The 15038-nt window shown below is 40.6% G+C and overlaps 1 protein-coding gene and 1 long non-coding RNA gene across 7 annotated transcripts in view; one reads left to right on the forward strand and one right to left on the reverse strand.

Annotated features, from left to right (window-relative positions):
* The window catches only part of si:dkey-237h12.3 (teneurin-3), a 153530-nt gene that overhangs the window by 33880 nt on the left and 104612 nt on the right, over positions 1-15038 (reverse strand). For 4 of the 6 annotated variants that reach the window (XM_014199206.2, XM_014199202.2, XM_014199200.2 and 1 more), the window contains 7 exons: positions 13897-13920; positions 12930-13076; positions 12509-12728; positions 8974-9093; positions 7200-7461; positions 5136-5403; positions 4356-4499 (listed from right to left, as the gene is read on the reverse strand). In XM_014199206.2, the coding sequence (XP_014054681.2) occupies positions 4356-4499; positions 5136-5403; positions 7200-7461; positions 8974-9093; positions 12509-12728; positions 12930-13076; positions 13897-13920 (1185 nt within the window). The remainder of the gene's footprint in view (positions 1-4355; positions 4500-5135; positions 5404-7199; positions 7462-8973; positions 9094-12508; positions 12729-12929; positions 13077-13896; positions 13921-15038) is intronic. The other 2 variants (XM_014199201.2, XM_014199203.2) reach the window with 2 other exon arrangements.
* LOC123743086 (uncharacterized) lies at positions 10886-11730 on the forward strand. Its single transcript, XR_006769846.1, has 2 exons — positions 10886-11404; positions 11538-11730. It is a non-coding gene; the product is annotated as an uncharacterized lncRNA (long non-coding RNA).

Consider the following 15038-nt stretch of genomic DNA (forward strand, 5'->3'; position numbering starts at 1 on the left):
GTAAGCAGAAAAGTGCCAAGAGTGTGCAAAGCTGTGATCAAGGCAAAGGGTGGCTACTTTGAAGAATCAAAAATATATAACTTTGCTGGTTACTACATGATTCCATATGTGTTATTTCATGTTTTTGATGTCTTCACTATTATTCTACAAAGTAGAAAATAGTAAAAATAAAGAAAAACCCTTGAATGAGTAGGTGTGTCCATACTTTTGACTGTTACTGTATATATGTTTGAGCAGATAATTAGAATACATACATGGTTCCATTGCATAACTGGGTATGACAATCAAACAGACATTTTACTAACATGAGTAAACATTGGTTATTGCCATAGCAACAACTACAATATAACCTAAAAGGGGTATATAAACTATGCAATTCATCGAAGGCCAAAAGGCAATGAGCAATAGGCTGTGACCTCCTCCACAAAATTCTAGATGTAGGAGGCAGTCAGTAGTGAAAGCCTTTGCTCAGAAACCTAGAGTTGAGGGACACAAATGGATGAAAGGGTGATACAAATTCCCAGGGACAACTGTGACACAGATCGAGAGTTGGAGAGGGACTACTGTCGCTCAAACCAGGCAGGCTGAAAGAGAGAGGCCTAGTGCATTCTCAATGTTAGAATAGGCCTAGGGTTGTTCCATGTCATTTTAGCAAGCCATGAGACACACGCAGATTGTTCTGAAATCATTTCTGTAGTTATAAGTGGATAAGATAATAATTCCGGAAACAAAATTAATCCAATTGATTGCACCCAAATGGGCCAGTCATATAATATTCAATCATTATAGTACCTAACATCCAATTTGGACTAAACTGTTTTGTCAATTGAATAAGACATGAGGAATCCAAGGAGTGGTCAAAAGCCATCCACAGACCCCCCATACCTCACACCAATCCCACCCCAACAACGAGTATATAGTATCAGTTCTCTATTTGCCAAGTAGTATGGAGCTGTGGCTCAGAGTATTGTTTCTTCATCCTATGTAATGTATTCTTAGTGAATTTGGTCATGTTTTTTTTTCCCCTGTTCAGAAAAAGTTGTAATTGAAGTTGCTGGGTTTATACCAGGTTCTGACCACTAGATGTTGCTGTTCCTGCTATTAGGTAATTATTTTGTTAAAGGGATAGTTCACCCAAATTACATATTGGTTTTATTACCTTGTAGCATTCTATGTACCAGGTATGACAGCAACCCATGCTTTGGTTTTGTTTACTTGACCACTGTTTGAAATGCTAACTTTTTAGCATTTGTGGCACAAATCCAATGCAATTAAATGGTACCTATATTAGCATTTTTGAACTTTATATCCAAATCATCCAAAAGTAACATAATTTAGTTACACACAACATTTTTTGATACTGATGATTTGGACATGAAGCATGAAAATCCTAATAAAGGTAACAGTGACTTGCATTGGATTTGTGACCAAAAAATGCTAAAAGGTTAGCATTCAAAATTCTTCAAGCTCTGTCAAATTGGTTGTTAATCATTGCGAGACAACCATTTCAGGTCTTGCCATAGATTTTCAAAAGATTTAAGTCAAAACTGCAACTAGGCCACTCCGGAACATTCACTGTCTTCTTGGTAAGCAAATCCAGTGTAGATTTGGCCTTGGTTTTAGGTTATTGTCCTGTTGAAAGGTGAATTAATCTCTCAGTGTTTGGTGGAAAGCAGACTGAACCAGGTTTTCCTCTAGGATTTTGCCTGTGCTTAGCTCCAATCCGTTTATTTTTTATCTTGAAAAACGACCCAGTCCTTAACGATTGCAAGCATACTCATAACATGATGCAGACACCACTATGCTTGAACATATGGAGAGTGGTACTCATTAATGTGTTGTAATGGATTTGCACCAAACATAACACTTTGTATTCAGGACAAAAAGTGAATTGCTTTGCCACATTTTTTGCAGTATTACTTTAGTGCCTTGTTGCAAACAGGATGCATGTTTTGGAATATTTGTATTATGTACAGGCTTCATTCTTTTCACTCTGTCAATTAGATTAGTATTGTGGAGTAACTAGAGTACAATGTTGTTGATCCATCCTCAGTTTTTTCCTATCACAGCCATTAAACTCTATAACTGTTTTAAAGTGACCGTTGGCCTCATGGTGAAATCCCTGAGCGGTTTCCTTCCTCTCCAGCAACTGAGTTAGGAAGGATGCCTGTATCTCTGTAGTGACTGGGTGTATTGATACACCATCCAAAGTGTAATTAATAACTTCACCATGCTCAAAGGGATATTCGATGTCTGTATTTTTATTTTTACACATATACCAAAAGGTGCCCTTCTTTGAGGCATTGGAAAACCACCCCGGTCTTTGTGGTTGAATTTGACATTTTGAAATTCACTGCTTGACTGAGGGACCTTACAGATAAATGTATGTGTGAGGTACAGAGATGAGGTAGTCATTCAAAAATCATGGTAAACACTATTATTGCACACAGAGTGAGTCCATGCAACTTATTATGTGACTTGTTAAGCAAATTTTTACTCCTGAACTTATTTAGGCTTTTCATAACAAAGGAATTGAATACTTATTGACTCAAGACATTCCAGCTTTTCGTTTTTAATTAATTTGTAAAAAGTTAGAAAAACATAATTCCACCGACATGGGGTGTGAATACTTTCTGAAGGCACTGTATGTATATGATGGTGTATAGACATTATGGATATTATATGAATAGAAATAGTGCATACAGCAGTAGTTATATAGGATGAGCCTTGACTAGAATACAGTATATACATATGAAGTGGTTAAAACAGTATGTACATTTTTTTAAGTGACCAGTGTTCAATGACTATGTACAGAGGACAGTAGTCTCTAAATTGCAGGGTTGAGTACAGGGTGGTAGCTAGCTAATGAGATTACATGACTGACCAATGTGTAAAAAAATGCCCGAGTGGTTTTGGAACAGCCCGCAAAATTGTTTTTGAATGTATAGCCAATTCAAGATAGGAATAAAACATTGCACTGGTAATATGGGTCATATCTTTTTACCTGTTGGGCAAGAAACAATCAGTTTTCGCTGTAGTAATGGTGCAACCATGACAGTAAAGAATCTGCACTCACTTGTTTCTCTATGGCTCAAGCTCAATCATTACAACAATTATTATCGGAGTTATAATTTTTCTAGGTCCACGGTGCTCCCAAAATAAAATGTCAGGTTCGCACAGCAAAATATTTTGGAGCATATGCGACCAAAGTGGCCACACTTTAGAGCCCTGGGCCCGGTAGCATAAAACATCTTAAGTGTTTCCCTTAAGGGTTTACCTTAATGAATAATTTTCCCTTAACTAAGGGAATTGTTTAAGGGTGTTGCATAGAGCATCTCAAACATTTCCTTAGGTAAGGGCATAAATTAAGGGTTTTATGGTTGTTTGAAGGCATGTAGCCTATGGCAAAAGAGTCTCTGGTTACCATGGAGACAACCTGATTCACTGACTGAAGGTCTCCTCAAAGAGATCCCATTTATTTTGGGAGATCCCAAAATAGAACTTCTACATTCAAGACAGGAGAAACATTCAGAGATAATAAAACATTTATTTTAGTTACTTTTTTCTCACCTTGTTTCTATTACTTTCTAGTACGTCAAGCTACCTTGCAGAGTAGGTAGCTAGTTAGCCAGCTAGTTTTGTAGCCATGGATTGTGCACCTTCCATTGTTTAGCTACCTAGCTAGCTAGCTGGTGGATGTTTTACTTTTGAAACTAGGGCAGAGGTAAGCAACATTCACCTTTACAAATGCTTTTTACATTGATATCCATATGAACGAAGCACTTAAGGGACCTCATGGGTACCCTTAAACTTTTCACTTAATTTAAGGGTGTAATTCACTTGAAATGTTAGTGAAACTGACTTCAAGTTAAGGGAAAAGATAAGGGTAAAATTAACTTAAGATGTTTTATGCAACAGCCTGTACATGCAGTATGTTTTTTTGTCTGTTTGGAGTTTTATTCTTACGCTCATTCAAAAGAGTAATTTGGAAGATAAAAGCTAAGAACTACAGTATATGTTTCAGTAACTTCTATACAGATAAATGTATCCCCTCTTGGCCCGCAAATGCCATCTTGTTGCAAAACAGCTGAGTAGGGTGGAATCTCTGAGTAGGATGGGAGCTCTGCACCCCGGGTCATTGTATCTGATTTATTCCATCATTAATATGAATGATCGACCTGTCAAAACTCTCCTCTATTATCTGTAAATGGTATGATGAACCATATTTCATCTTCATCTGAGTATTTAATGCTGTATTTGAGATTAGAGACCTCCTGAAGCTTCCATCCTACAACCGCACGCACTCACAAACACACACACACATCGTCATTGATCAGTGTAAAAAAAAGTCTTACCATTTTGAATGTCCAATACATGGTGCTTGTCCAGCATCCATCCCCCCATGTTAGAGGCATCCAGTTCATAACCTTGTAAAATGGCTGTCCTCTTCTCCCAGAGGATCATATCTAGGCATGATTCATACTCATATCCCACAGACACTGGAAACAACAATGGTATATAATGAATCTATCAATATCTGTAAGAAAATTACGAGACTTGCACTGTATAAAAAAAAGCCTGAAAACTTGTAAAATCTCTTTATGATTGTAGAATCTTCTCTCTAGGAATGAGGAATACTCTCAGATGAGTGTTTACTAGTATGCTAATAAGCATTACAAGCATATAAAGTCTGAGATACTGCTAGCTCACAGTGCATCTGGATGTCAAATGACCATATTACCTGAAATAATATGTGGGTGATTTTTATCAAAATGAATTAATTTATGGACCAAAAGACAACAGCGTGGGCATGACGTTAAAAATAAATCATTTTCCCATGGTTCGACTGGTGAGTAATTACACATGCAAAAACAACTAAGTCAGCAGAGTAGTGCCCTTCAGAAATGCAGCCGTCTGGGATTTCTCCTTGATATTTTTCACACCATCTGTTATATCATATTACAAAACAATGATGCCTCTGACTGCAAAAACAATCAGGAAGTTCAAAGGATATCAATGACAGGAGTTCATCCAAAGTTCAACCTCCTAGACTACACTAGGACCTGACACCACTATCAGATGATGTTTACATAACATCTCCATACAGCTGTGTTTGATCATCAGTGGGAACTCACCTACAGCCTCTGACAAGCCGTAGACCTTCTGGTTGTAGGCGTCTGTCTTGTCCCAGACAAAGGTGTACGAGAGGTCGGGAAAAGCAGGGAACGATTTCTGGAACAGTCTGCCCATGACAGCAATCATCAGATGGACCTTCATGAGTCCAAATGGGAGTCGTTCCTGGGTCATGAGGACCTTGAGGATGGGCTTGTAGCCGGACGTGCGGGAGCTCAGGTAAACCAGATTGAGGTCACTTCCAGGTATGGCCACTTCCTCGTGTAGGACCTATGAGTTTGAGCAGAATTCGTTATGAAAAGGTACGGAACATATAACGGAGTGCGTTAAAAAGTTACATTTCAAAATGTCTGTGCTGCAACAATGGTACATCGTTAATGTGGCAAACTCTCTCACAGGTTGATTCCAACTTTACCAAGTGCCAAGTTTGCTTGCAATCGTCTAACAATAACCCATGTAATTTAACTGCATGTCTGGAACCTTTGGTGCGGTTATATCTAGTTTGTAGTAGTGTTGTCACGATACCAGATTTTTTACATCAATACCGATACCAGGTTTAGTATTGCGATACATGATACTGTAACAATACTCAATACCAAAACGATACTCGATACCGAAAGATACCACAGCAAAAAAAAGAAAACGTGAGTCACAGAAAAACCACTGGGCTTTATTTTTTCAACATTGAACAATATGTTGATAAGTGGTAGAAGAACTAAAATATATTCTATCCTATATTACATTTTTTGCGAAAATAAAACACCATATTAAATAACAGAAGAATATCTTCAATTTTCCTTATGCAAAATCATATCTGAGACTCAGAGCAGACAAAATAATTTTACAATTACATCTAAACTGTTTTAAAATGTGATTTGATACATATTAGGGTTCATTTGCAAATCTATGGCTATAATATTGGGTAAAATGACATTCGTTAGAACTATGATTCATTACAGCTAAATAATTTAATGCATTAAATGAATAATTTAGTTCCAAAACTACATAAAAAACCTTTAAAGCTAATTTCTGAAACTTCTATATTGCAATAGACCTCGGCAGCTTGTTGTCCTAAAACCTGGAAATAAGTTACATCTGGTTCGTTCAGCCATCCCTATTGGAAAAATGAATGGGGGAAAAAAAGGGGTTTGGAATAAACGCAGAAAATAAGGCCTGAGGTTAACACCTCCTTATCCTGTGTTTACCACAGACCTTATTTTCAGAGTTTATCCAAAACCCCTCCAAACACACCATTAATTTTCCTCATATGCTTTGTCCAATGAATCTTGGCATAGTTAGTGCCTACAAAAAGACACCATTACTATCTCTCTATAGTCTACACACCATAGAAATACAATGGATTTTACACAGCATACTACTACTCCCAGAGTGCATTTTACTTTCCATGGTGCAATGCTCTGCCCAGGGCTGCTGGCTGGCTACTGCTAGCAAGCCCAGGCAAACCCGAAGTAGTCTAAATCAGTGTTTCCTAAATCGGTCCTGGGGCCTCCCTCGTGTGCACGTTTTTGTTTTTGCCCCTAGCACTACACAGTTGATTCAAATAACCAACTCATATAACCTCATCATCTGCTTTGTAAGAAAAACATTCCCATAGTTTGCTTCTGCAGGGAGTTTTGTCAACAAGCTGTGGGCGTGGTGGTAGAAGAAGCCATGCTGTTGGAATTTTCTCTCTCTTCTCATTTGCTTCTCAAAAGTGGCTTGCGCTGTGTCAGCTGGCTAGCTACTGCCCCCTTGAGAAGGTTCAGACAAATTACTAGACAGCCTCGAACCTCTAAATCCGTATATAATGTGAAACACATTTGACAGAAGTACTGAAAGTAACAACAATTCTAGTACCGGACAGTTTTTCATGTTCTAGTATTGAAAAACTACAGAAGTTTCGGTATACCATGAAATGCTACTTTGTAGAATTATATATATTGTTTTCACCTGTGCTGCAGTGCAGGGAAACATGTTAATGCACCCAGCTGTACACTGCCGTGTCTGCCATGTGCTGTGGGAAATAGGTACCTGGCAGTAGGTACTAGAACCAGGGCTAATCTTACCTGGGTCTCAGGGATGATGGGGCTGTCCTCGGGGGAACTCCTGTAGAAAGTGGACAGGGGCGAGGCTACGATGAGGGGGCTGGGCCTGAGCAGGCCGCTGAGGTAACAGCTGGGGATATCGTTGTCCTCCCTCTTCATCACCACAGTGTCCATCACGTGGAACACCTTCCAGGGTAACCACACAGTGCGGTGCAGTATGGGAAAAGGGGCACGCTCCAAACTCAGCGTCAGCGAGGCACCGCCATTGGCCAACAGGTCAAACCTGGAGACATCCCCATGAACGTGGAGAAGTGATGAAAAAAATAGATTTACATTTTTACCCAGTGTGATTTCCTTGAAGGCCGGCCATATTACATTTACTTCTCTCCGGAAGACAAAGCATTTCAGTGGAAACTCAAATATATATTCATAAATGTTGGGCTACAAACCAGATTATATTTTCTCAATGGAACAAAGAACTTTTCTTATCCGTTGTCTTATTCCTCTGTGGCTCACATATTATTATTATTCACTGAATCTATTTTATTACGTTTGTTTAGTCAACCATGATGCAGTGAGACACTTAAAGTGTGAACTTGTTGAGAAGTCTTAAGTTTCTCTGGTGAACCAGTTTTAATTACTACACATAGTGCAGACAACAGTTACTGGTTTGGAAATGAAGGGCGAGTCTTTGAAGTGCTGCTCTATATATTCAGCCAGCTTTACTACCCAGGGGGTCAAGCATCTGCATGATGACACTACACACATGCGCACACACACACACACACACACACACACACACACACACACACACACACACACACACACACATACACACATACACACACACACACACACACACACACACACACACACACACACAGTGAAAGAGAGAAATACAGACACACATATACACACATATACACACACACGCACCTCAGCTGTGCATCTGACCTGAAACCGTTTCCTCCTCCACTGACCCTCCGCCCCACCCCCCACCCTTCTCTCCCCCTCTATCCATCCACTTTGGGCAGTGGGGAGCTCACAGCTGCAAGGGGCCAAGCTTTGATGTCGTTTCTGCCCTCTTAACACCCTGAGCGGATACGGTGGCTAACCAAGTGCGATTATCCCCTGCCATTTATCATGCGCTATGTCAGAGGGGTTACAGGGTGGAATATTTGGAGACATCAGCTAATCCTTGGCTATCAGGGGCCCCTACCTCTGTGGTTCCTGCTCCATAAGAGTGACTACGCTAGTCCCAGACATCACTAAATATTATAAGCCTTTTATTCCAGACAAACATAACCCAGATATTTTGGTGATGATTTGAATAAAAAGATCTACACATGCCAGTAAACCCAGACAACCGATAGTATGACGTTAAACTTCCTGTGGAGCTGAATGTTTTCTGTTATATGTATGTACCCAGTATGACTTTGTTTGGTTAAGAGTGAGACCATGCACCACAACTCTATGGTAATAGCCCAAGAAGGTCAGACAGTAATCTTGTGGTAGTCTACACTGCTGGCAGATTGATTTTTTCCTGGCTGATTCAATGCATTTTAAATTGCCTTGTTCTAAATGGCCCCAAACACTGTGACATTTGCATGAGCTATTGTTGTGGGGCACAATGCTCTGTCGTTTCCATTTGCTAGCTTGTTTTGGATATCTGCCATGACATCTCTCCACTGGTGAATCAGGAATAATATTTCACCAGACCTTCACTGAACCTTGTTCGGAGGACAAAGGTGGTGTGTGGACGTGTTCATTCTGTGTGTGTTTGTGGCTTTCTTACATGCCGTCCTGGCGCGTGACGGTGTAGCCGTACTCTGGGTAGTCCCGGAAGGACACATTGACTCCGATCAGGGGTGTCCCGTCTCCCGTCAGCACCTGACCCCGGATGATTGACGCCAGGCTGCGCAGGTAAACAAACACAAAAGCGGGTCAAGTAAAGAAACAAAATGCCAGCAGTCAACAACCAGTCATCTCCACTAACATCTGTCCTCCCTCGGCAAGGGGACCGGCAGTCTGATTTAATGAGCGTTAAAAACATACACGTGTCAGAGATTGTTATTCATGAAATGGCTTGCTCTCTCTTTAGACCTTTTAACCGCCCATAACTCATTCCAAAAAGGCTTCACAGCCATCGAGGTCCTCTTACTTTCAGCAGTTTCCCTGGTACAAGTTTTCAGCATTGATATTCTACAGGGGCACCCATTTCCATACCAAATATTCCACGTAGCTCTTTCTTGGACATGACGCGCATTCTCGCATTCCTAATTGTGAGGTAATTTGTTAAGTTGGGCAACCGTCTGAAGGGGGCAAGACGATAGGGGGATGTTTCTTCATCAACAATTCATCAAGGGCGGCTATGTCAAACGTGGATTTTCTTGAGGTATTTCATTTGCATTTGTCATTGGCGGCAGATCCATGAGGCGCGACGTGTCCCGTTTTGCCGTCTTTATCTTCAGGTCATTACGGATATGAGTCAGGGATGATCAACAGCTTTCTCTTCTCTGTTTCCTCACCGCAACATGCCTAGCATAACAACGTCTAATTTTTTACTTTGCAGTCTAAGGGAATAAGGCCACTTTAAGAGCTATGGAGGTTCACTATTCTCTCCTTGTCTCGCCATTAATCTTCTACAGGCTGGCTGACCCTACAAGAGCTGACCCGTAAATAAACATTAAGTCGCATAACCTAAGAAATGAGTAATTCCCACAGTCCCTCTTTGTCAATGTCTAGCAGTGGTTTGGTCCAAGACACCATTTTAAGTCAGTTGGGAGAATTGTAAGGGGACATCCGAAATGGCTGTGGGACTCAACACAAACCATGTAAGGTATTAGTCTTTATGCCATACGAAAGAGGAGAGTTTTGAGAGCATTGGCATGAAACCCAGCCACACAATGAAAACTGTTCTCTTTCATTTGGCTAGCCCACTTGTTTTGGATGGGTTCTTTTATGGGTTTAGGTAAAAATGAAAAGACCTCTTAAGATAGGGTGACCAGACGTCCCCGTTTTCCGGGGATAGTCCCCGTTTTTGGTGGCCTGTCCCCGGCTGGAGCTGCATTAAAAACAGACTGCAAAGTGAAATAATATTTTAAGTGGCAAGAAAGACCGGGGAGCGGAGCATATTGGTTGACGTCTCAATCGCGTTGTGCTTATTTTGTCCAGCAGAGGGGGCTGGTTGCTATAGCAGCTTCATTCACTCTTCTTCTTCTACTAACTACTTGCTCGCGCTAGTTTTAGAGAAAACTGCTGTAGAAAACTCGGCCAGAAGCTAGCAAGTATCAAGTGAATCCACAACATCCCCACAAACGTCTTTTCAAGCAGTTACAATCGTTTGAGATATTAGCTAGTGATGTTATAATGTCACAATTTATTATATAGATAGCTAATGTTAGCTAGCATAACCTATGACGACTAAGTTATCTAGCAAGGATAGTTAGCTACTGTCATGGTAGCTAGGTTAAAAACCGTTCACATGTAAACATGCAGTGGACGTACTATTTTGAAAATATGATTATATTAAATGAATGCACAATTAATTATGAGAATATTTATTTGTAGATTACAATTTTAATGGTTTGGCATTATAAGTAGTGTGAAAATATATTTAGACATTTTCATGGATAACATTAGCATAATGTTTTCTGTTAGAGAGTAGAGAGGAAGGAGAGGAGGAAGACTGGATAGGAAGAAGAGTGAAGGAGAAGAGGAGGAAAGGTAAAGATATGATTACAGAGCCTGCCGATGTATTATTCCAAACAATGTTTTTAAGATAAAATACAAAAATGAGGCAAGCAATGGGAATTTGTTAACCAAAGTATTTTATCTAATAGTGTACTATTTATTATTAAAGATTGGAGAGGAAGGAGAAGGAAAAATTAAGGGAGTAAAAAGAGTGAAGCGAGGAGAGTGTAGAAGAGTGAGGTGGAAAGGTAAAGAGAAGTAAAGGAAGGAAGATGAGTGAAGAAAGAAGAGGAGAAAGATTGGAGCAGAAGAAAAAGTTAAGATAGTAAGAAGAGCAGACAGAGGAGGTACAATGGCTCTTTCCAAGAAACAGAATGAATGATATATGGACAGCAGCAAGAAATAGGTTCACTGTTCCTATGCTTATTGTGAAGACAAACTTCAACCTCCCTTGCCAGGAGTTCATGGAGAAGCTGGCCAAAGACAGAGTAATCCTGAAAAAGATACATTCTTCTGAGAAATATACAGATTAGGTTGGTATAAGTATATTATGTAGTTACCAATCACATGATCGTCTTATTTCTTTATTATGTTAAGTATTTCACATATACTATTGCCTGTTTTTTCAATTTTGCTCATGTTCTCTTATGCTCTTATTCTACACAGACTACCAGGACCACTGAATGGCTGTTCAGATTGGACAGTTTTGTCTTGTCTGTAGTGTTTCTGTAATATAGTTGTTTTCTCTATCACAGTGTGCCTGTTAGACTAAATACATGAAACTGGAATTGTCCCCCATACTACTGGTAGTACCCATCACGGTCTAATCAGCCAAATAAAGTAAAGATATGTAATTTAACTAATGTGCTTATTATGAATCCCATTCACCCTATTTTGCCCAAAATTATATATATTTTTGTAACTTCAGAAATGTAATTCATTCAGTCAAACTTTGCAGAATGTCTGTGTGCTTAAATACTGAAAATTGGCAGAATGTCTGTGAATATATAACCAACTTCTTAACGGAGATGAAGAGAATAAAATTGACATTTTCAGCGGGTGAACTAATATGCCTCTGCCAGACCGGCGCGGAGATTGCCTCATTCTATATTTGTGGTAAAGCATGCTATTTACATAAGAATTACTCCCAAACTATTCTGTGAGTTGGGGGGATTATATTCCCAAAGCTTTCGGCGCACAGTTAGCAATCATTTCCTCTCCATCAGCCGCAAAACAAACTCTACTTATGATCCAGAACAGATTGCATTGAGGTTCCCAATGAAATACGTTTCTGTCTGCTGAGAAACTTGCTTGCAAATTGATTCTTACGCCTTTATGTTGACAAATGATGAAATGTCATTATTTCCACTACAAGGTTTCACATCCCACTAAGGTTTGATACATCAAATCAGTTTGCTCAATCTGGATACTCAATAACAAATTTTTTACCCGTACTCATCAAGTCAAGGTTCCTAAGAGAGCTATGCCACAGTTTGTCCTACAGGAGCAACTCTACGAAAATACAAGATTCAATCAACTGAGATTATTTCAATGATACACTACTGACAACTGATTTTGCTTAAAAATTGCTATGCTTTCGACATCCAACAAGACAGTTGGACTTTGTGGGGGGTCACCTGCTGTTGAAAGGGTTGTCACCAGGTATCACGTGACTACCACCAGGCCTAACCAGGAAGCTGACGTGCGCGTAGAAGCCCCTGGGGTCCAACGGAGAGGAGGGTGACCCATGACCTTGGCCCACAATGATTGTGGGGTCTGGGGATCCACGGCAGTAGGCCTGGCCCTGGCAGGAGCTCTGTGAACAGCAGTCTGGGTCCATGCAGTCCACCAGTCCATCTGTAAGACCAAGATGCAACAGTGTTCATATTGGACAATACCCTAACTCAGTGCTCTTTCTGTGAGAACAGGGTTGCATCCAGAATATCAACCCTGTGAATACAACTGATCAAATAAAAACTCCTTAGTTCAACAGTCCATCATACTGACACAAAGTTATATAATTTGCAAAGAGTGAAGAATAATGGACTTTGTTCTTACCCCCCTCATTGTCCTTTCCATCTGAGCAGAGGGTCTCTGTGGCAACGTCACATCCTAGCCCTCTCCATCCTGATTGGCAGATGCAGCGCCACCCTGCTTGGTCCAAAATGCACCTCCCATTGCTGTTGCACAACCCAGGGCACCCATCTGCCAAAACAATCATGTCAATCACACATGCTAGCCAATCAGAGAGAGGGAGACAAGTTGAGGGGAGGAGACAAGACTTAATCATTCAGGGGCAGCACAGAGGGACAAAATGAAAACAAAAGTATAAAGTGGACAAACTGGACATATAATTCTGACGGGGGGGGGTCTAAAGATACTGTAATTTCACATGGGTTTTTTTCTCTAACCGATTTCCATACCATTACAGGGCACTTTGAAATGGAAATGGTTTTGGCAAATGTAGGATATTAACAATGCATAGAGGTCAACATACAGTTGGATAATAGGGTTTAGTACTGCGAATACCCTTGCTCTGCTTTTTATGACATGCTGATTAGTCAAAGTTCCTCTATTCCTATCTGTAGTATTTACCAAATTCAGCACAAAAAACAACACACATTTATCTTGGCCTAAAACCAGCACAACACCCATGTGAAGGTACTATCAAAGTAAAGACAAGGGTAGATAGAGGTAAAGACGAAAGGGTTTGTTGATGTTGTCTCAGCATCTCTACTTGATGCCAGGATATTGCATTTCTTTTTTCACAGGTTTGAACAAGAACAGAGCATACTGTAACTGACTGGCTACATCTGCTTGGCATTTCTTCTGACACACAAGGATTCAGAAAGGAAAAGGGGGACCGAGAGTGTGCTTGACTAGTCAGGACGGACACGTATGAAGGTACTGGGATCACAATAGAAACGGTGATAGACTGGGACATAAGATGTGTGCTTGGGGAAGAAAACAGAGAGCAGGCGAGTGATTGTTGATGACAATCTCTCTGGGGTAGTCATTCCATTACCTTTATATCCTATCTTGACTGCTCCTTTTACCATTGAGGAGAGGGGAAACATTTGGAAAAGAAAATTACTTATCTCTATTGCAGGAAAATCTAGACTGACAAACACAATTATCTAAGTATAGGATACAAGAAGAAATAAAGTGGTAGAGCTCAGTCCAGATATACCTGACAACTTGGTATGCAATACTTTTCAGTTAAGCTTTGTAGGGTTAAAAGCCCAGTGCAGTCAAAAATGTGATTTTCCTGTTTTATATACACTCACTGGCCAGTTTATTAGTTACGTCCAATACCGGGTCATATCCCCTTTGCCTCCAGAACAGCCTGAATGCTTTGGGGCATGGATTCTAAAAGTCGGAAACGTTCCACAGGGATGTTGGTCCATGCTGACGCGATGGCCTCATGCAGTTGCTGCAGATTGGACAGTGGTACACCACCGCCACCAGGCTGTACCGTTGACAACAGGCAGGATGGTTCATAGACTCATGCTGCTTACGCCAAATCCTGACTGCCATCACCATGACGCAACAGGAACTGGGATTCGTCGGACCATGCAATGTTTTTCCACTCCTCAATTGTCCAGTGTTGGTGATCGCATGCCCACTGGAGCCGCTTCTGGAATCCAGTGTGGTTGTCTGCTACAATAGCCCAGTCGTGACAAGGATCTGAGTTGTGCTTTCCTGAGATATCGTTCTGCACACCACTGCTGTACTGCCTTGTTATTTGTCTGTTTGTGGCCCGCCTGTTAGCTTGTACAAATCTTGCCATTCTCCTTCAACGAGCTGTTTTCACCCACAGATGTTTTTTGTTTGTCACACCATTCTCAGGGCACACCCTATGCACTGTTGTGCATGAAAAGCCCAGGAGAGCGATCGTTTCTGAGATATTTGATCCAGTGTGCCTGCCACCAACGATCATACCATGCTCAAAGTCACTTGTTTTGCCCATTCTAACAGTCAATCGAACAGTCACTGAATGCCTCGATGCCTGTCTGCCTGCTTTATATAGAAAGCCACGGCCACGTGACTCACTGTCTGTAGAAGCAATCCATTTTTATGAATGGAGTGGTGTACCTAATAAACTGGCCTGTGAGTCTATATTCCACACTATGAGCTGGGAATAATACTGTGAAATTGTGAACATTT

The sequence above is a fragment of the Salmo salar genome, chromosome ssa05 (genome assembly GCF_905237065.1).
Source record: "Salmo salar chromosome ssa05, Ssal_v3.1, whole genome shotgun sequence".
Lineage (NCBI taxonomy): Eukaryota > Metazoa > Chordata > Actinopteri > Salmoniformes > Salmonidae > Salmo > Salmo salar.